General features: G+C 34.7%; 1 protein-coding gene across 4 annotated transcripts in view; it reads left to right on the forward strand.

Moving 5' to 3' along the window:
* The window catches only part of PPP4R4 (protein phosphatase 4 regulatory subunit 4), a 71,948-nt gene that overhangs the window by 38,928 nt on the left and 9,700 nt on the right, over nt 1–23,320 (forward strand). For 3 of the 4 annotated variants that reach the window (XM_074868678.1, XM_074868681.1, XM_074868680.1), the window contains 12 exons: nt 3,821–3,942; nt 6,488–6,610; nt 9,177–9,346; nt 10,404–10,523; nt 12,395–12,472; nt 13,961–14,044; nt 15,331–15,513; nt 16,247–16,352; nt 17,143–17,290; nt 20,781–20,925; nt 21,815–21,856; nt 21,948–22,022. In XM_074868678.1, coding sequence (XP_074724779.1) covers nt 3,821–3,942; nt 6,488–6,610; nt 9,177–9,346; nt 10,404–10,523; nt 12,395–12,472; nt 13,961–14,044; nt 15,331–15,513; nt 16,247–16,352; nt 17,143–17,290; nt 20,781–20,925; nt 21,815–21,856; nt 21,948–22,022 — 1,396 coding nt within the window. The remainder of the gene's footprint in view (nt 1–3,820; nt 3,943–6,487; nt 6,611–9,176; nt 9,347–10,403; nt 10,524–12,394; nt 12,473–13,960; nt 14,045–15,330; nt 15,514–16,246; nt 16,353–17,142; nt 17,291–20,780; nt 20,926–21,814; nt 21,857–21,947; nt 22,023–23,320) is intronic. The other variant, XM_074868679.1, reaches the window with a different exon arrangement.

A 23,320-nucleotide genomic window follows, 5' to 3' on the forward strand; every position in this document is an offset into this window, starting at 1 on the left:
GTAAATATGCACTTCAGTTTGTTAGTACTGGTGCTTGTGGAAAAGATGCCTCCCTGTGGCTGTGATTTATTTTTTTTAATGGAGAATTATGTTGTGGTTTAGATTCTGAGTTATTAAAAAAACCAAACAGAAACAAAACACCAGAAATTCCTCAAGCAATGCGATTTACCTCACAGCCATAGAATACTGGAAAAGTGTTTAGGCAGTGTTCTGGCTTACTCAGATATAAGAAATGAATATTCACAGCAAGAACTAAGTATTACTGCCAAGTACTTAATTTAACGTTGTTTTGGTAAGGTCATGCAGGATGGTAATTTCTAGATTCCTAGATAAACTTGTCTTTTTTGCATATAAAATACTTTTATATATGTGCTTTAGGCACCTCTTCTGCAAGGTCCTTGTCCTGCAAAAGTTCAAAGGATGTGAGTAATGTGAAAACACAATATTACTCATCTCAGTAAAGTTACTCATTTGTTTTTGTACTTACTGTCTTTTAACAAAATATAGGTTAGCGTGGTTAATCATTTTAACATTTTCCATATTGGCTTTGAATTTAAAAGAACTTGTGATTACAGAAAACTAAGGTAGTATTTGTCAATGTTGTTGATAATTTGTAAAACTGGATATTTAATATGCATTTTACTAAACTGAATTACTGAATAATTTGAACTTGCATTTATTTTTATTGTATTCATGTATCTCATGTATATCTATGTATCTTAAAACTGAATTCTGTTTAATGGAAGATTAAAGATGAGTGAGAGTCACTATTCAGGGACCAGTTGGTTTTTTTCCATAACTACTGAGTTTTGAAGGGAGGCACGGTTCTGTCATATTAGTTTGAAGATTTTTGATGCCACCAAAATGGAAATGCACAGAAACATATTTGCAAATCATTTATTTTTTCCTCTTTTTCCCCCCCCTTTCTTTTTCCCCTGATTTCTGAGTCTTGATTTAGGATGTAGTCCTACCTTTCTCTCCCCTAACCATTCCTAGGCCACATGTTCTTGTCTATCACAATCACCTTCCTTCCTCTTTTCTCATTTGTTATTGCTCAATCCCATGAGATTTTTTGGATCTCTTATTTGAGATACTGTCTGCATTTCTATGGATTCCTCTAATGTTCTTGGTTAACCTCTGCTATAGTCAAGAAGTAATCATATGAATTTGGCTTTGAAAATTATTTCTGACACATAATACAGCAAAATAGTTTTGTTTGGTTTTTTTAGATAGTGTAAGCATGGTATTCTGAGTAAAATAACTCTTATCTAGGATATGCATATAGTTAGAGAAAATTCCTTTCAGATATTACTGAAACATTTCTTATGTTTTACAGTAGAATCATAGAATTGTTGAGGTTGGGAAAGACCTTTAAGATCATCAAGTCCAACTATTAACCTAACACTGACAAGTCCACCACTAAACCGTGTCCTTAGGTGCCACATCTAAAAATGTATAGCTGCACAGATTTCCTTGCCTTGTGGCTCAGTCTGTTGAGAAGCAGAAAATGGTTTTGGTGGTAGCCTTTAGGAAGCACTCAGTTTGTTGGAATGTGTGTGAATTTGCTTTCAGCAGTTTTATTTTACATTTAAGATAGGTATATGTACAGCCAGCTGTTAAGAACTAAATGTGTGCATTTGCATCCTTTTCCTCATTCCTTCTCCAAATACTGTTTAAGTTCAATGTATACTAAGCAGTGTGAAAGAAGAAGCAAAAAAGTTGTTTTCATTTGTAACAAGGTGGCTATATCTTATACTAATAAGTGACCATTTTGGAAAGAAAATAACATATTCTTCATTCTGTTTAATGTCTTTAAAATGAACTAAATCGCATTTATTATACCTGGGAGCTGAAAGTCTTAAAACAAGATAGGTGCTATGCAGTGGCAAATGACAGTGTTACTGGCAATTTACCCAATTTAATAGGGTTAAATACGTAGTTATCAATTAATGGTCCATTCTGTATAATTTTCTTTAACTCTTTCCTCCCCAACTTTTATTTTTAGCATTAATGTATCCATATACACACTGTTCTCTCTCGGAGATTTTTGCCTAGTCCATTCCCAATGATTTAGATGCTTTAATCTTTAATCTCATAAGAAATGGTGAACTGTTGGTATTTTCAGTATGTAAACTATTGCAGTATTTCATGTTGAGGATGAATAGGTAGTAGGAAAATAAAGACAATTAAATAAACAGAAATAAGCACATTTTTAGGTAAATGCTGAAGGCATAATGTGACAACAGTCCCAACGCTTATTTTTACTATTTAGTGATATCACCACTAAATGATATCATGTAATTTTCTCATAATTTTATCTCAATGATTAATCATCTGTTTGGAAGAATACTGTTAAACTACATATTGATTTGCTGGTAATAATAAACTCTGTAAGGTGCAAATCATTTTGATGCTGATTATAAGCATTTGATAGTATTATTGTTCATACTGATTTACAAAAGGGACAGCTGTTACTTGTTTAGTCTGATTGGAAGGGGTATTTTGGGCATTTTTATTTCAGTAAAAGTCTGGCATCCTGGAGGTTGTGATCACTTCTGTATTGAAAATTGTGATTGAAATGGCAGAGTAAATTCTTCATACGCAGTTGCTCAAAGTATCAAACGTAGCTTCAATTTTGTCATCTTGGTTAATGATCATGTTGTGTAATTTTATCAGACTGTTTCCATGCAGTTTTGTTTTGGGCAGAATAACATTGAGGGCCAGATCCCTGGCTATTATAAATTGCTGAGGTCCCATTCTTCAGATGTGGTGCTTAGAACAGCTTTCACTAATTGACAAGCTCATTCATGAAAACAGGACAAAGTGGGCTTCTTAACTCAAGTGCAGACAAATTCAAACACTAGAAATCTTGACTACTATAAATAAGAAAATAAGTGTGACAAAAAAAAGTGGAAATACTGGGTATGTCTTCCCAGTTCTTGTTGATAGTAAGGCTGCAGAAAAGATCTTTCAAATCTCTTAACAGTCAAGAATCAGTTATACACTGGGACATGGGAAATTATGCTGGTTGGTAGCTTCTACAGGAGCTATGCTTTTGCTCCAAGAAGCGAATCTCTTTTTTATCTCCCTTATGCCAGTCACTTACTGCACAAATATTTCTATGTTAAAGAGTATTTCACTCCCCTTAGTCACTTCTCTGATTAAACTCTGATTTCTAAGTCAGTCTCTAATACAGCAATCTGCTGCCAATGTATAGATTCAAGTTGCCAGGACTGTGACACGCAACAGTGCTAGCAATTACCAAGGCAAAGAGACAAGCAGAACCCTTTCTCTACTACTTTAAAACAAGCCTAAAAGCTAGTGTTTGGACTAGTTGGGAAACCGTGTTTTCCCTGAGCAGTAGTTGCTTACCCTCTGTAAAGAAGGCTTAGCTTTGAAGTATAAGATTTCCAGACACTTCAGTCTAACATGACTCATGTTTGATAATTTTTGGCTTTGGACCATTGCATTGAGCAGTTTCTGCATATTTGATCAGAAGAGTTTTCTTAGTAACAGTGAAGTAGCTGGACTCCTTTGAGTTTTTTCAGACTCCATTTTTTTCTGATTTAAAGCTAATTTGAATGCTTTTTTAGTGATGAATTTCGCATTTTAAATTTGCATGTTTCTTTGGGTGGCAAAGAAAAAAAGTCTTGAGATTGACTGGAGGTTTTTATTTAATTTTCATTTTCTTACAACTTTGTCAGTTCTTCATGACTACCCAAAAAAATATCTAAATGAGTATTTCAAGGGAGAATTTGTTTTGCTTTGGCAGTATTGTTTCATTGTGAGTTTTCTCTTGACTGCTTGCCTCACTTTGCAGGACAGAACTAACAAAAACTGTGGTGCTTCCTGAATTAATAGAACTGGCAAGAGATGAGGGCAGCAGTGTACGCCTTGCAGCTTTTGAGACATTAGTGAATCTGCTTGATATGTTTGATGCAGGTAAGAATTTACTTTAAGCTTACTAGCCCAGTTCTTAATGCTTTAATGCATCTTCTAAATGTATTTAAATGCTTTTTGTTCTGCCTGCATTCTTCAGACATTTTTGATTTTATTTAGTTTATTGTTTTATCATTTATATATTTCATGTCTTACAGTGCATTATACATAGTAAGTTTTAAGGAAGGTGAACCAGTTGTCGATGAAATCAATTAACTTAGTCCAAGTTTCTAACATAACATGCCTAAATGGGAGGAGTAAAATTATAAATGACAGGCATATAGGTTTGTTAGTGTTTATTTAATGCTATCAATACACATAATACAAAATGTTAGCTCCACAGGTGCCATTGGTTATGCTTTTTTTGCTGTTAACTAGTTTTTGCCTCTTAACTGAAGTAAAGCTAGTCCTGACTACAGACTGCAGCCTGCCTTCTGAGCTGAAGAACCCATGCTTGGGCTATATGATATTTGTGTGTTTATCGGTAAACCTTGCAGGTTTTAACATCCAGTGTTATATGTCAAACACATTTGTAAATTTTGGAACAGAAAATGTTTCTCTTTGTTCCATACACAGCAGTGTGCACGATTGATCAGTTTTAGAGGTACTAAGCATCAGCAATTACTGTTTAAATCCCTTTAAGTTTGTGGCTATATGGCACTGAAAGCTTTCTTCTTTGCAATGAGAAAGTGTGTGCATTTTATAAAGCTTTTCTGTATTTAAAACAGGCAATCTAAATGCTTGTATTTTTCTCAGCACTCTATATCTTTCCTCTGATCAACATGCATATTTCATGCTTCTCCAGATGTAGGGGTGAGTGTCTGTGTCTTCATGTGAGGAAGGAGAAATTCTTTGTTGTATCTGGTTCTTTTGGCATAGTGGTGGTTGGTTACCTACATGCATGCCTCTCAGGTTCTCATCACAAGTTCAGTTCAACATTGACTGGGACAGACTTTAAGGAGAGCTACTGTGGCTGCTCCAGTATGGGGGAATATTCTGGGTAACTGCTGTGCCTTGTCCTCCAATCAGGGGGGTGTAGAAGACAATAACAGCCAGCTTTTCTGGCTCTGTATCAGTTGTGCTCTCTGATGTTTTTTTTTTTTTTTTTTTTTTTTTACAACTGGAAATGTACAAAGCAGCAAAGTACATGATAGATCATTGCAATAGTGTATATGAAAAAAAAAATTGTTGATCACTGCTCATTATTTGCCACTTTGCTCTTTATACTGTCTTTTTCCAAACTCTTCAGTTGTTTATCTTCATTAGCAACTCTGTATTTTGCACCACATTTCCCACTCCCACTCCCATCTTACTGACTCTACTACTCCTTCCTGATGCATAAGTGAGGAGGAAATATTTACTGTACAGGAACTTGATGATGAATTACTAAAATTCATGACTGCATATAAGCCGTATGGAGGAGTACATAAAGAAATAAGATAGCTTTGGGGAGAATACCATAAATGGACTTTTTAGCAGCTAGCGCTTATATCAGTAAATATGATAGTAGGTTAATTTTCAAATTATGGAGCTTTTGCATTGATGCTATCAAGTTTGTGCTTCTCTTTGCACCTCTCAGTCTTCACTCCTCCTCCCTCATCCCACAATTGCTGTAACTACTGCTTTTAGCTATTGAAAAAACTTAGAGAAGGTAATCAGGGATTATTTACAGATTTGTAAGGACTGTGTTTCTAGAAATTTGGTTTGTGTAGTTTTTAGTTTTGTAGCTGAACTAGAAAATGAACATTTTGAAGGTAGATGACCCAAAATTATATCCTAGGGTCTCTTTCCCACAATATCAAAATATTTCTTCAGGTCAACCTAAATATTTTGTTCAGCCATAATTATTTGCTGAATTTTGGTGTTGATCTACCATTAGAAAATCCTAATCCCTTTAAAACTTGAACATTTTAAAATACAGTATTTTTATTTAAAACAAGTCAAACCACATAAATTTCTTCGATAATTTACTCATTTTATAAGGAGGCAGAGTGCTTGGATTTGACTTTATTTTCTAAATTATTTAATTTCTTTCCTCTGTCCTTAATAATTTTGTTTCTCTGTGAATTTATTGTTTACCAAAAGATTTTCAACCTCTTCTTCTCAGTAGCTTGAAAAAATTAACTTCCAGCATATCCAGATTTTTCTTTTTACTGTCATGCTCATGTTTGGTCTTGATCTCCCTGTATTCCTACTATTGTAGGAAACATTATTGTAGGAGTACTGCAATATTCTTACTCTCCTTGTATTCTTGGTGAACAGAGAAGCTAGTGACTGTTCATTTATTCTCTATCCCATCCTTTACTGGGGGATGTCTTTTCCCTAAAAGCAAACAAACAAAACAGGTAAGGTATTAAAATTTATGACCTGTATTATGGTAGTATGTTCATCATTCTCTATACCTCGTTTTCTACCTCCAATGAGTGCCTGCCAAAAATACTCATAAGCATGTTAAATGAGATTTTTCATAATTTATTATGGAAGTCCACTCTGTGCTCTTTTGTTAGAGGTTGACAAACTAACTTAAAAAATTTCTTTTGTTTTTCAGATGATAGGAGTCAAACTGTGCTTCCCTTAGTGAAATCATTCTGTGAAAAATCCTTCAAAGCAGATGAATCTATCCTGGTTTCTTTATCTTTCCATTTAGGGAAACTATGTAATGGATTATATGGTATGATTTAATGTTCTTTTTAAAAAAAATCTTAGAAATGAGGGAAGATTAGAGTTTGAAGCCCTTGGAAAATATCCAGATTTGAATGTATCAAATGAAATGATAGTTAGGAAATGAAATATGGAAGTAAAATTCTGAAATAATCTATTGCATAAATATTGGATTTTGTGAATTTTCTCTTTGGGTGTCCATCTGTTTATTGGGTTTTTTATGTTTAAACAGGGACGGAATTTTTCGTTTAGACAGAGTTAGAAATGGAAATGTGGTGGTTTGTATTTATTGGTTTGACTGATTTATTTTGCTTCCTTCTTGAACATTTTGGAGCTTGTGAGGCGGATGAGTGAATTTTTGAAACTACTTTGAAACTACTTTGAAAACACAGTGTGATGTTAACTGTGTATGTTCACTTCTGTGCTTGATATCCTTTTTGAGGTACTGTACAGAATATGGCCCATAAGGAACTTCAAAGGAGAAAGGAGACCTGACAGTGTGTGGATTCCCAGCTGCAGGCTGAGGCCAAATCTGTACCCATAATTTTTTGTGGTTTTCACTTGAGCTTGGTCATTCTGCCCACCATATACCCTCTACTCAGAGTTTACCTGGGGAAGAACAGCACAGAACCATGGTTTCACATTATAGAGCATTTCCCCCTAGACTCTTAAACCCTTTGATCCTTCTTACAATTCTCTAAAATGATCCTTTATGATCGTGTTAGAGACTGTCAAATTGATCGTAGCTTCACTACAAATAACTTGAAAGGGCTATTCCACAGTGTCAAACTGTTGTTTACAGAAACATAAAGCTAGGACAGTCCATCCTGTTTTTATCATGTCTTCCCAGTCTTTTCTCTAGGTTGAATGACTTTAATTGCTGATCTCTCTTCACCTCTGAACTCTGTCTGGCAAGTTCATATATTTCTTGAAGTGTTACGCCTTAAGAGAGCTGAACAAAGTAAAAAGGTTACTTCATGTGTCTTGCAAGCTCTATTGCTGTTTACGTTTTTCAGCATGAAAAACTGCCTTTTTTTTGCAACAGTTTGACATATTTTTTTCAAGTGCAGTCTACGAAGCCTTTTTTTTTTTTCCGAAAAGATCTGACAGCTAGTTAGTCTTTCTCTTTCGTGGTCTTGTCCAGGTGATGCAGATCTGGCTAAGCATGGTACCTTACCTCTGTCCTAATGGAATAATAGTCTAAAGTTTTAAGACCGTATGTCCAGTTTCTGAAGATCATTTGAAACACTTTCTTCTGAATAATAAGCAGTCTCCCTCCTAGGTTGATGTTATCAGAATATCGAATAGGCGAAGTCTCTAATCCAACATCCAAAAAAACAGTGAAAATATTGAATAGTACCAGAACTAGAATAAACCTTCCTTTATACAGTTGCCTGTCTTGTCAGTGAACTGTGGGTAACTTTCTCTTAACTGTTTTTTCTGAGCAGTTATGCAGCACCTTTATAGTTTTTCACCTGTTTCCTGATCCCTCCTTCTGCTTGTGAAAAGCATGACCTTTACTGCCTCTTTTGTATTCACAGGTCCTGTTATCCAGTACTAGAAGGAAATGGAATCAGTTTGACAATTTTTGCTTTTGCCATGTTGGGTGCTACTCATTTTCTTGTTTTCTTTTTGGTATTTACAAATAGATTTTTTGACTTTTTTGTTCCAATTCTTTTCAAAAATGTGGAAGTAATCTGACTGATCTGTAATTATATGGCTTTTACTTCACCACTCCAACTATTAATTATCAGTACCACTTCAGCCATTTTCCATTTTGATATCTCACTTATTTAAGATTTCAGCAGCTAGTACGTTAAATGCTTTTGAATACTGGAATGAAACACATCTGACCCTGCACATTTTGAAAACCTCTCATGTTTAAGTGTTCACTGACCTGTTCCTTCTCTGCTTAAAGCTTGAATCTTTGTCATGTTTATTAATTGTACTGAGCCTGATCATACTAGTGGAATTTGAGAAAGAAAATAAAAACATTAAGTGTTTCAACTTTCTTGGTACCAATCACTGATAGCTTTTCTCTCTTTCAAGTAGAAAATGGAGCCTTTCCTTGATTGTTCTCTTTACTAATATACTTATAAATTTACTTGTAATTTTTGAAGTCATCTTGCTAGTTGCATTCCAGTTTGTTCTGAGTTTTCTAATTTTATTCTTACACCTCTTTATTATCCGTAGCAACATGGCCTAATTTTTCAACTTTCTGTAGATGTGCATTCTTCATGTGACTGAGTTCCATAAAGATCTAAAAATGTAATCAAGAAGAAAACAATATTAGTGGAACAAACAAATATATTCACAATCCTGCCGTTTAAGTCCTGAATATTTCAAGAATTATGTAAACAGAAATTAAGATTCACTCTCTTACAGTTAGCTGTCATATTTCTGTAATCACTTTTTCTGTATAATGTATACTGATGATACTCTGCGAGACTCAAGGCAGGGGGGAGGAGGGGTAAAAATCAATATATTTGATAGGTTTGCAAATGAGATTTGTTTTGGGGCATTATTAATAGCATTTGTAATGAGGAGAGTAAACTTTTTTTTCTTTTTTTTTTGAGGCATTTTTACTCCTGAACAGCACTTACGGTTTTTGGAATTTTATAAGAAGCTTTCCACGCTGGGTTTACAGCAGGAAAATGGGCACAATGATAATCAACTACAACTTCAAACTCTGGAACAGGAAAAGAAGTATATTTCAGTCAGGAAGAACTGTGCTTACAATTTTCCAGTAAGTAACATTAATTTAAGGTTAAAAAAATGATGTTGTGCATATAGTCCACTAAATAGGACTGCATGAATGATAGACAAATTATTCTCAAATTGTATGTGGTTAGCTAAGTTCTAGCTCTCTCCTGGAAAGTTAAAGATAATGGCTTAAAGTAGACATCCAAAAAATTACCAAGAAGGATTCCTCTTTGTAGAGCCTCAGAAAATTATTGGAAAGTTTTGACTGAAAGAGTGTTGGTCTAAGAGGTTACTGATCTCATTCTTTCTTATACATTTTCTCCGAACACTTAGCACAAAGGCTTTGAGAAAACGGCTATGAAACAAAGTCCCCAGTTTCAAACCACTCAAAGCTAGGTTTTAGCATTTGCTGTGTCATGGAATTCTGGGGAGTTGAACATTGAATCTGAATGGTCAGATTCATGTTTTGGTCATGTTCCTGCCTGAATACAGAAAGTCTTTTCAAGTTTATGTGAGGTCTTTAAACTTACCACTCATGTTTCTGTAAATCTGCTTTGTATTTTGACATTCTGCATTGATATTTAAAGAAAATATGTTTGTACAAAGAGCCAGTAGACAGTTATTTTTATTCTAACTTTTGAAGACAAGCACCCTGTATGTAGGTAGACATCTGTTGGTTTATTTGAGCAAAAACAAGGTATGTGCACACACAATTCTGTTGAATTCAGATGCTTGCTTTGCTCCTTGATAAAACGTTCATTTTTGAAGTCTCCAGTTGCAGCTTCTGCTAGTGTATGGAAGCATTAACAATATTTATAAAAATAAGGTTTTATATCTTGTGGTTTTAATCTGTGTCTTCAGGAAAAAAAAACCTGCAGCATGTCTGGAAGATATGTAAATCCAGTTTAGTTCTCAACTCCAGAACTTGTCTGGTGCCTGTTTTTTGACACGGCCATCAAAAATGCCACACTTCCTCTTTAAAATCACAACCTGTTATCTCCTGTGTCTTGCTGGTTGTAACTCAGTGTTTTCATCTGATAATCTCTGATAGTGTGGTCCTTTAGCTATACAGTTAATAAAAAACTTTTATCTTTCCACAGGCCATGATTGTTTTTGTGGATCCAAAGAACTTCCATTTAGAACTATATTCTATATTTTTCTGCCTTTGTCATGACCCTGAAGTTCCTGTCAGATATACTATGGCCATAAGCTTCTATGAAGTGAGTCTACAGCTGTTCTTTGTTAGTAGTTACATGTTTCTGGTTTATGTTGTTTTCTTCTTTAAGATTACATTTGTGACTGTTCAACCAAAATAAAAAGACTTTAGAAAACTTGTTGAAATGATTCAGTTTGTCAAAGGTGTTCAGTCCCTTCTAACCTCTCTATATAGCCCATATACACACACGCTAGTCTGTTTAAGCTCTGTGGCATTTGGCTGCAAGAGCCTACAGGTAGGTGAGCTTTTAAGGAGCAAAAGCTAGAAGAAACTTATAATGGTCTAGTACGACAAACATAAGCAATAGTAGTAATTACAATATTTGAAGGTTTTCAATTATATTAGAAAACAATGAGACAAACGGGAGAAAGCAACTTGCTGCTTCTGGTCCTGAAAACCTTCTTTAGAACTGTACGGTTTGCTGATGTGTGCCGATATTCTGTGGAGAATGCTTATATGGCTCAATCTGAGCTAAATGCTCAATTTAATAGGAAACTACTTGAAAACTTATGCAGATGTAAAAGCATATATATTCTTATTATTCCATTCAGTTTACATTAAGTTCCACTGTATTATTTTCATAAAAGTTAAAAACCATACAACTGCATAGCTATATGGGGTGAATTCCAGAAATGAAAATACACTCTCTGCTGATTGTAGTAACCTATACAGGGTGATCTTCAAGGTTTTCATAGTGTTTTACTGAGAATCCTTGTGTTGCAGTCCTTGAGCTAGCCTTTTATCCCATCTTCTTGCTGGGGAAATTGGTAAGCTAAGTGGCTTGCTGAAAGCATTTAAATCACTAGTAGGGGCATAAATCACTTTACTTCTAACATTATAAGAAAGATAGATGCATTTCCAGTTCTTGTTACCTATTGACGCCTTGTCTTAATGAATGATAATCCAAGGTGATTATTGAAATTGTAAAATTAGTATCTAATTCTACATAATGTTTTGTGTTAGATGTATAACACTTTTAAGGTACTGCCTGAATATAAGCAAAGTGTTTTAGCTCATTTTAAAAAAACTGTAAAATTATAGCTTGGTCTGAATGTACATTTAGTGCTGGTTGATTTAATTTTAACACCATAACTAGGCAACCACGTGACAGCCAAAAATGAGTAATTTATGGCTTTCACTGCTAGGTGGATTTTTTTTTTTTTTTAAATAAATGCCCTGTAGCCATTTTCTTAAAGCTTCCGCCTGATTGAAAGTAAGCTCTTATTTTCACTTGGCTTATATAAATAAAACTGTTAAAAAGCGTCACCTAAATATTCCGTAAAGCAAAAATCTCATTCCTCAAGTTTTTCTCCTATTTGCTGTAAAACCTTTTTAACAGTGTGGAGATGGACTGGTGGTTATTTTTAGAAATTTATATGTGACTTATGAATCACAGTCAAAAAACCCAAAAAAGTAAGGAGTGAAAACTTCAGATGGAAAGGTTGGGGAAACTTAAAATCCAGCACAGGCTAAGCCAGTTTTTATATTTTATCTTTTGTAAATTATATAGCAGACTGACTGTTAACTCTCCTAAGGAGCATGAAGTACAACATTTGAATATTCCAGAAGGAATTTTTCAAGCCCTGCAGTGCAGCCTTAAATTTTTTTGTTAAATGTGAAATACAGTTAATTCCAAAAGCATGTTTCATGGTTAGATAATAGGCCTGTTTCTTGACTCATATTCTTTATATAAGCATATTTTTAATGTGATCAATGGGATCACATTAAATGATCAAACTTTAGAAGGCTGATATTAAACAGTTGTTCTGCATCACTTCTTCATGTTTGCTGTAAAGTAAGCACATGTAGTATAGTTGTTGTAGTGCCGTGGAACTAAAGAATGTTTCACCTTTCTATCTTACTGTCATTTTTTAGGTTGCTAAGCTTTTAAATTCTGGTGTATACGCAATACATAAAGAACTGGTTACGCTATTACAGGATGAGTCACTAGAGGTAATATACTTTTATTGGAACTTTCTTTTGCTTGTTACGTTGAGGCAGATGATTTTGATGTTTAATAAGTCTGTGATAAGACAGTAAAGTAACTGTTTAAAACAATCAGCAGCTTTTGCTTCTGTTTCACAGATGTTTCATAAAGATGTCAGCCTTCTGTGAATAGAAAGGAGGAAAATAGGAAGATGTTTGAGTTTAGTAAACACACACTGATTTTATTAGCTTTTTAAAATATTAATTCTAAATTGTTTTAATTGCGATATTATTACTTTACAAATTCTGTGGAAAGATTTGGGTTTGATACTATATCAAAATAATAATTGATAGCGTTCAAGGTTTTTGCTTTGTTTTATTTTCATTTCTCCAATTGAAGAGTAGATGAAGAAGTTGTGTATGGTTCAAAGATCAAGATTTATAGAAAGAGTTTCAGTGCAAGATCTGATACAGAATCTGTGAGTGTTTATGAGACAGTTTAGTGTACCTCAGTTTCAACCTGAGTAAAATATGAATCACTTAGCTATATTACAGACAATATAGTGAGACTTTTTTGGATTGAAAAAACCCCAAATATTTATGTTTGAGACAAAATTATGATTTCCTCTGATACCAGTTATTCCAGTAGTTGATCTTTTTTGTTTTCTGTGTAGGATCTTTGGATATGGCATGGAAAAATGAGTTTTGCTTTCAGTTGCTCCTTTTTGTTCTGGTACCCTTCATTAGACATTTTCAAGGAAATTAAAAGTCTTCATAGAACATCATAGAACATCTCTAATACAAAATTTATGAAATTCTGACCCGTCTTAAAAGATTTCTCAAGTTGAACACCTGAAAGTTGAGACTCAAAAGTAGCTGGGGATTTTGAAAAATCCCTTGGTTTGATCCCTATAGAATTATCTAAATAATAATAGAAAAAATGGTGCTTTATCTTATATACCACCTCCGACAGAATTGGTGCCAAAAATATTTAATCATGTACTTTTCTAGTCTAGTTTCAAGTATTACAACATTTGAAAGTAGGCCTATTCTATTGATATAGACTCTATATTCTATTTTAATTTATCAACTGCAGTTTTTCTTAAAGTAGGAAAAATGGCTTTTAAGATTCATCTGACAAATATAAAAAAAGTTTGTGTTTGTCAAGGCTCTTAACTGTCTATGAAATACAGATCTTTAAGAATGAATGTTCATTTTAAAATATTGTATGCTGTGAATAGTTCAGAAGGCATTGGCTGTGGTACTCACATAAATCAAAAGTATAGTTTGTTCTAACCGAAACCTGTAATACTTACATTACTTACTATGTTAAAACATCAGTTTTAAATCCCATCCTCATCAATGCAAATGTGTTGCATTTCTTTTTTTTTTTTTTTAAACATGGATGTGAGAGAACAGTAACATAAGAGATGTCAGCAGGGATATGTTGATGAGAGATAAAAATTGAGTCAAGTTAATTTACAGACCTCATTCATGCAGCGTTTCTTTAAATAGGTGTTAGATGCCCTAGTAGGTCATCTTCCTGAAATCCTTGAACTAATGATTAATGGAGGAGAAAACAGTGGATCAGAAAGCAAGGTGGGTATTCTTATGGGTTTTTTTAATTTGCTTTCTAAATAAAGGTAGTATCAAAGTTGTTCTAACATATATTGTATGAAAAGGCTTTCATGATTAGTTTCTGCTTTGGAGAGATATAAAGGTTCTGTGATTTTTTGATTGCTTGTTGACTTTATAAGCTTTAAAATAGAAAAAAAACTTTTGAAAGTTTAGACAATATAAAAATGAACAGTTTATCCATGTTCTTTTTCGAACTTACCACAGATTTGCTGAAATAGATCAAATTTTGAAATACAATCATTGTTAAAACAAAACTTGGTTTCATGCCAATGGAGCGATAGCTAATACCCTATTTATTTATTTATTTTAAATATATTGATGTGGCCCATCATTGACATTTTCAGACAGTTTCTGTGGGAAGGAAGCCTATTTTCTGAAGACACTGAATTAGGATTTAGAGGATTTTTATTCAGCTCCCAACTGTGTTAATTTAATTGTATGTGGCTCTGGATGATGGTTTATTCAGTGACTCCTCACCTATAAAATGGAACATAAAAGATCATCTCTTGCTTCAAGATGCTGTTTTGAGCATACTTCCTAAATGTATAGAGAAATAAGAACTGTATGTTTATTTTCTTGTACGGATGAAAGCTGAGAGTGTAATTTAAAATGTGAATTTATCAGATGTTTACAGCTGTAAATGTAGATAACATATAACAAGTGCAATGTCAAATGTGGCAGTCTGTTTCATTTTGCTTAGTGCTAAAAAGAATTTAGCTTGGCTACTATAAAGTCTTTGCCTCCTACTGAGAAAAGGTGTATAATTCCTACTAAAATTAATTAGGGAGCTGAGAAGAATAACTGCAAAGATTAAGAGGCTAGAAGGAAAATGAGATTTATTTGTTTTGAGAAATACAAGACTGAGGAGGGTTGTTATAATGGTCTTCATATCTGTAAAAAGGTATTGCGAAAAGAACAGTAATTAGTTTTTCTTTGTCAAGAGGAGGAGTTGGAAATGAAAGTGCATTTAGTTAGGTACTGGAATAGCTTTTTGACTAGTTAAGTGGAATTTACTGCTTAGGGGAGATTGTTTAAACCTGATCATTAACTTTTTTTAAGAACAAGTTAGACTAATAATCTACTGGAAATATTCACAGTGTAGCTGATCCTGTCAAAGGAGATGAATTAATTGACCCCTTAAAATCTCTTCCTTACTTACATTGTTGTGATGTGCTTTTTAAGCATAGTAACATGACATACAGCTAGACGATGTAAAATTGTTTTAATGTTTATATTTTTATTTCTAGTTATTGTCTATTCCTGACTTGATTCCTGCATTAACAACAGCAGAACAGAGAGCAGCAACTTCTTTAAAATGGAGAACTCATGAGAAGTTACTACAAAAATATGCATGTCTCCCTCATATCATATCAAGTGATCAGATTTATTACCGTTTTCTTCACAGAATGTTAACAATCATTTTGACAAATGTGAGCCCACCTGTCTCTTTCCCATTGTTTTTTGTTTACACCATTTAGAACAATGACCACCAGATATTTGCTATGTGTAGTACTTACATTAATCTTATTGCATATGGTATATCAAGCTGTGTTTTTTTATATAAGGCTGAGAAATTGCTCTGAGAACTCTCCCGCTCATTTGAGAAGCAAAATTTGGATTGACAGATTGTCATGTTTTTTTTCCCATCCAAGACTTCTTTTCTTTCCTTGTGCTCATTATCAGTTTGTTTCTAGGTAAATCAAAACTTTTTCCTCTGATATATGCTGTCTTTTTCCTGATTCCGTACATTACTTTTCATTGTGTTCCATACTTTGTGAAAGAACACTATTCTAAAAATGAATGGTCATTTAGAGCTACTAGTCTGAAATTTTACTGAATTAATTCAAGAGTAAAACTGTCTGTTGTAAGAGAAGATGTTGTAAATTTTATTTTCTAACATCTGCAATATAGAAGGTGCCTTCCAAACATGGAATACTTTAAGGCATTTATGAAATAGTTGAATAAGCAAGTTAGGCAGAAGGGATAAATAAGTAGGTGTCTCATGAATTGGCCAAGCTTCCTTATTCTCCCTTATGCCAATTATTTCAAAATTGATAAAGTTAGGCTATTTTTTAGCTATTTTTTCTACTTCTAGAATTTTTATACTTTTTTTTTCATATTCCTTCAGGTATGTTTAATTGTATTCTCTGTGTTTCTTTCAAGAATGTCCTCCCTGTCCAAAAAGCAGCTGCACGAACTCTCTGTGTTTATTTGCGTTATAATCGCAAACAAGAACAGAGGCATGAGGTTATTCAGAAACTGATTGAACGTAAGACAATTTTTCCTTGATTACTTAGAGATGCAAGTTAGTTTTGACTGAAGATCTATTTATGGTTATATTTATTCAGTGTAACTTCCTGCCATCATTGGAGGGATTACACTTAGAAGACATTCAGTTGCTCATATTATCACCAGGCAAAATATATTGTGCATGTGCAAGCTTATGCAAATGAATCGGGAAAGAGGCAATATGGGAAACTGATAATATGCCAAGACCTTTCCAGCCCTACTTCTTGAAACCAAAATTGCTTAGCTGTAGGTCCTGCAATATACAAAGCAGAGTTCCTCTATAGAAGTAAAATTCTCTAGAGGCTTCATCATCAGAAGTGCTGAAGAAATCTTCTCAGAAATTAATTTATGAATGAGTTAGTCACCTAAGTTGACTTTCTAGTCTACACTATGTGTTCTAAAGATAGGTTAGAAGTTTGAATGGTTCCAATTAGCAATCCTTAATATTCTCACAGTAATTTTGATATACCTGTGACGTGGTTTGAAAGGCATACAGGGCTTTGATCAACATAGTAGCTAGTTCACTCACTGGTTTTGGTTTTTCAAATGGTTAAAGAGACAGGTTGTATTTCTGAAAAAAATGTTCACTGACAGAAATAGTCATTGTATTCAGAAGGTTATGTTTTTACTGAAAGAAGGAACTGAGACTGAGAAGGTCTGCGTTGTGATGAGTGTGATTATCATCTTTGAGTCAAAGATTAACCTTTGAATTGTTTTCTATCTGACATTGAAAACTTAATAGATAATATCTGTGGATTGTTATTTTTCAGAACTGGGCCAAGGAAAAAGTTATTGGAACAGACTTCGTTTTTTAGATACTTGTGAATTCATTATGGAACTGTTTTCAAAATCATTCTTCTGTAAATACTTCTTTCTACCTGTGCTTGAACTTACACATGATCCAGTGGCAAATGTGAGGTACTGTATGAAGAGAATATAGCAGGAAGAAAGCTTTAAATAATATATTAAGAAATATTGCTACAGGTTTGATATCTTATTTAAATAATGGGACTTGAGTAAAAAGGTACAGAGCCTTCAGGGTGACCAGTATTAAAGGTGTAGGGGACTATGGGAATAATGTTAGAAAACCACAGAAGCAGGTCAGTCTGATCAAAAGTGTCAGGTTTTGGGAGTGAGAGGAACACTGAGGCAGAGGAGCCAGAAATACATGAGAAGAAAGTAATACGCTGTTTCTTGGGTGTTGAGAGAGAAACTTAACTTCAGTTGCTGTTAATTTCCATCCATTTCATCACTATATGTAAAGTAAAACACACAAGCAATTCTTTCAGTGGTCTGAGCTTAACAAGTTAGCATAGGTTTTACCTTTTGTAAAAGTGTTCTATTCATTGTTGAAGTAAATTGAAAAAGAATAGAAAAATATAAGGGAATTTGGTATGTTATTCATTTTTATACAGTGTTTTTTCCATTATTTTTCTTAGTCGATTTTTTTCTTCACTAAACAGATAGGGACCAGGCAGTTATTACCAATAAGAAAATAGTTCTTTTCTTTTTGTCATGTATTTTGTGTGATTTTATGCTTTTAATCTTATTTCTGATGTGTGTAATTCATTTTGTCATCATTAACATCTAATACTAATGCTGCGTAGAGATTTAGTAAGCATAATTTGCCCATACATGTGTGCATTCAGTAAGCTTCACTAAGTACAGTTTATTACCAAGCAAAGCTGTTTAAATAGACCTTGTGTTTAGTATAACTCCAACACCTCAGTTCAGCAGAATCCCAAACCTAAAAACTGAGCCATTTTGTGCATATAGGTTAGCATTCATGTCTCATGCACTTAAATTAAGAGAATTATATTAAAACAGTAAACTAAATTTGTATATAATCTGAAGTAGCTTATTGCTTTTAACAGACATTTTAATTGAAAGCCCTATTGATACAATATTAAAATTTAATGGAAACTTGAAATAACTTGCAGTCCCTTAACTGACATTAAAATTAATTTTGTCATAATTCTTTTCTGGGTTGTTGCCTAACACTTTTTACAAAAGGAATGCACTGTCTGTAGTGGACAGAAATTTAGAAGTCAAACATAGTTATTAGCTCATGATTTTAAAACATACTTAGGGACATATTATTCTAGGTTTCTGCAGAGTGGTGTAACCCTTTGTAATGGAAAGTTGTGAAGGTTAAAATGTTTTGAAGGTATAAAACCAGTAAGATTAATTCATCTAAAAATTTTTTTGAATGTTATTGATCAGAAGGTTACCATTTCTGGCACAGGATTCTCTCATCACAAGCCAGTGGAATCTGGGAACAGCAGAGAATGTTACAATGTGTTGTTCTTGAGGTTTTTTTAATCTGTTGCTATAGATTAAAACTATTCACTATTACACACTATTACAGTCTGATCAAATTCAATAATTTTTATTTTCTTAAATGTGTGAAATATTTTTTATGTAATCTGCAGAGTATTTTGGTGTTAATGATATAAAAAACAATAAACATACTTTTTTATATAACCAGTTTAGAAACAATATCTAGGAATTAAGGCAAATCAATTATTATAGAATTGCAGAATCATTTAGGTTGGAAAAGACTCTAAAGATCATTGAGTCCAACTGTTAACCTAACACTGCCAAGTCTACCACTAAACCATGTCCCTAAGCGCCACGTCTAAACGTCTTTTGAACATCTCCAGGGATGGTGACTCAACCACTTCCCTGGGCAGCCTATTCCAATGCTTGACAACCCTTTCAGTGAAGAAATTTTTCCTAATACCCTATCAAAACCTCCCCGGCACAACTTGTGGATGTTTCCTCTCATCCTATCATACGTTGCTTGGGAGAAGAGACCGACACCCACCTTGCTACAACCTCCTTTCAGGTAGTTGTAGAGAGTGATAAGGCCTCCCCTGAGCCTCCTTTTCTCCAGGCTAAACAACCCCAGCTCCCTCAGCCGTGCCTCACAAGACTTGTGCTCTAGATCCTTCACCAGCTTCACTGCCCTTCTGGACACACTCCAGTACCTCAATGTCTTCCTTGTAGTGAGGGGCCCAAAACTGAACACGGTATTCAAGGTGCAGCCTCACCAGTGCCAAGTATAGAGGGACAATCACTTCCCTAGTCCTGCTGGCCACAGCATTCCTGACACAAGCCAGGATGCTATTGGCCTTCTTGGCCACCTGGGCACACTGCTGGCTCATATTCAGCCGGCTGTTGACCAACACCCTCAGGTCTTTTTCTGTCCCCAGGCAGCTTTTTAGCCACTCTTCCCCAAGCCTGTAGTGTTGCATGGGGTTGTTGTGACCCAAGTGCAGGACCCAGCACTGAGCCTTGTTGAACCTCATACAATTGGCCTTGGCCCATTGATCCAGCCTGTCCTTATCCCTCTGTAGAGCCTTCTTACACTCGATCAGATCAACACTCCTGCCCACCTTGGTGTCATCTGCAAACTTACTGAGGGTGCACTCGATCCCCTCATCCAGATCCTTGATAAAGATATTAAACAGAACTGGCCCCAGTACTGAGCCATGGGGAACACCACTGGTGACTGGCCATCAACTGGATTTAACTCCATTCACCTCCACTCTTTGGGTCTGACCATCCAGACAGTTTTTTCACCCAGCAAAGCGTACAAATTCATACTGTGTTTAAAAATTGCATCCTCAGTCAATAGAGCAGCTCACAGTTCTGAAAGCATCCTAGCCTGTTACTACTTTTCTTTCATCCTGTTTCCTAACCACACTGTTCACCCCTTCCATTGCCTTGAGGAGTGCTTATTGGACCTTTGGATAGGCTGATTAAACTCACTAAGTCATCAGAAAGCTGTCTACTTTTTTCTGCCCTCCCCCTCTCAAGTAAGTTGTTTTTCTGCTATGTTAATCAGTTGGGAGTTGGGCTGACTGAGCTGATGAAAGGTCCAGCCGGTAGCAGAGACAGCACAAGCAGGGGGAGCCTCCAGACAGAAACAGGGAGATAGGGTAGGGGGACGAAGGGCTTTCTTCTTTTAGGAGCCAGTAAATAGTTCAGTCCTTTTAGTCTATCTGATACACCATCCTTGCAGTTGTATGGAACTGCAGTCACACGATTTTTGGTGAGACTTAGGCTCCTTTGTACTGATGGACCAGATTTCCAGGGTATTTAGGTACCTAATAGAGTTAGGTGTGTAGATAATTTTGAAAATTTAGAGTTTCTCTTTCTAGGTTAAAAAAACCCCTCAAATCTTTATTGACTTTCAGATACAGGACTGTAGTCCTGATCTATGGAGAAGCTTTTGAAAATGCTGCAATATATCTGGAAACAACACATCAGCAATAATTATTTCTGAAAAATAAGACCTACTAACTTAATTATTTTATGTTAAATGCTAGCATACAATTTAAAAAATAATAATGTTCATTAGACATCTGCATCAAAAGGTGAATATTTACTCTTTTTTTTGTAGAATGAAGCTGTGCTATTTGTTGCCAAAAGTTAAATCTACTCTGAAGATTCCCACTGATAAACACTTACTTCAGCAGCTGGAATTATGTATAAGGAAGCTTTTGTGTCAAGAGAAAGACAAAGATGTCCTGACTATTGTAAAAAGAGTAAGGATTTTTCTTTTCCAGCAGCATTTTTTCTTGGGGTTATCAATGAAAGTTAAGATGATCAGAGTTATGCTTTCTGTTGATTCTCTTATTGTAAGAACAGGAGACTAAATAATTCTGTTGTCTATTATGTAATTTCGAACAATTAAGAGAAGATGTAGTATAGTGCATTCTGTCTAATCTAAGAAAGTTGGTGTTTCCTTGGTTACTTATATTGCAGTTATTTTCTAGTGATTGGGGTTCAGGATTTTGGCTCAATGACCATTGTGAAAAAACAGTAGATGACTAAAGATAGTATTAAATGTTGACTCTAGTAAAAATTATAAAGTCTTTGAGGTAGAGACATCTTGTTAGTCTATATATTTTACAATATACAGATAAAGGATTTGCAGGATTTTGAAATGTTACAAATGTCTTTGTAATATGAATATTCACAAAAAAGTACATCTTTAAGGGATGCCCATACTTAGTCTCAAAGAAGCCATGAAGTGAAGTAACTAAAGTAGGTGGCTTCTGTATAGGGCCAGTCTGCAGGAGAGAATGGGTGAAAACCTGCATGGAGCATCCTGGCTTATTCACAGATTGCTCAGTTGTTTTTTCAGTCTTAGTTCCTAGGTCCGTGCTCCAGTCATTCATACTTCTGTGCTTTCCTTGAGTGTATTTTGAGTTCTGTATAGATAGTCTTACTAGTCCTTCATTGTGAGTTTCAGCAGGGCTCTGAGAATACTCATAGTTTTTAACTGCATTTGTAGCACAAAAATGCAAGCAGGAAGAAAAGGCATATTTAATTTTAAATACCACTATTCTAAGCTTCTTATCTGGGTAGTTTTTTAGTTAAAAGTGGCATGCTGTTGAGTAATGATAAATAACATTTTGATTTTCTTTATAGACAGTGTTAGAATTGGACAGAATGGAGATCTCTGTAGATGCTGTAAGTACTTACTAACTTTAATACTTACCAAGTACTTTTAATTCCCATTTTCATGTAGTGATTTTTTATTTTTATTGATTTTATTTTGAAGTTTCAGAAAAGATTTTACGAAAATGATTTATTGGATCAAGAAAAAGAGAGACAAGAACATCTCCTTTTGGAAATGGTATATTTTATCAGTACAATCTGTCTGATATATTGGAACATGGTATATTTTTCCAAAATATATTTGGAAATGGTATATTTTATCAGTACAATCTGTCATTTTTTTAATAGCTTGTAGCTAAATATTAATGAGGCAATAATTTTAAGGTAGGGGAGTGCATATTATGAGACACCTGATACGTTCATAATCTGTGTGTAAATTTACACTTTACAATAGGTTTAAGTCCTTCAAAGTAACATAAAACTTCCTTTACCACCTAAATTTTGCTGTATCAATTAGAAAGGCAAACTGGAATTTCTTGAAAAATACTCATGCTTGATGCCTCTATAGTTCTGAAATCCAAGCCCTTCAGCACATCCTTATGAAATCTTTTTGAGGGAGGTTAGCCGTTTGTCAGGCATGTATAACATAATAAGTTGAGTAATGAAACACCTCAGAATTCACGTACAGCTTCTGTAGCAAAGAAATTAATGGCATAACTTCTTTTGTGCTGAGGAAGCTGAAGGAGGCTCTGTTTGTTACAAGCTTCCCTGTTAGACAGAAAAAGGCAGAGAGAGAGAAATGCCATTGATATCTGCAGCCTGGCAGGAGGGAGACTTAGTGAAGGTTGTAGAGAGCAAAAGGAGCTACAAGTTACTTAGGATTTGTAAGAGAAGTCTGCAGAATGCTTTTCCAACTTATAAAACTATTTATCTTCAGTCATGGCTGTAAGCAAAACCTGCAGCAGGTGCTTCACTACATAGCCTAATACATCTTCACAAAATCTAGATTAGATTACTGCAGTTCTCCATTCTGCTGCCTCCTCTCCAGCCTGAGGTGGGAGAAGCTAAGAAGCTGATAGGATTTAGAAGAGGTCAGATTTCATTAGCATGGTTTCTCTGACTGCTAATTTAGGTCCCCTGTAGTGAATCAGAACAGATTCAAGACTGTCCAAAAAATGTCACTTTTTCATCTTCGGGGTTGCTACAGAGCCTACATATAGGATCATATAATGATTTAAGTTGGAAGGGACCTTAAAGATCATCTCATTCCAACCCCCTTGCCATGGGGGTTTGTGGCTCACTGATGTCAATAGGTCCTGCAGGCCTTCTCTTGGGCAGCTGATGATGATTCAATTTATGATACCTGTCTGGTCTATTTCCTGCCACATCCCATTAGCTTGAGGCAGCAGTTCAAGCTTTGTTCTCAGGACTTGCATACACATATTCAAAGACTTGAACTTAGCTGTAGTGTTTTTTAGGTAGATTAATGTTTTAATAGTGAAAACATTTGGGGCTGTGGTAAAATAACCTCCAGTG

The sequence above is a fragment of the Strix uralensis genome, chromosome 4, assembly GCF_047716275.1.
Source record: "Strix uralensis isolate ZFMK-TIS-50842 chromosome 4, bStrUra1, whole genome shotgun sequence".
Taxonomy (NCBI): Eukaryota; Metazoa; Chordata; class Aves; order Strigiformes; family Strigidae; genus Strix; species Strix uralensis.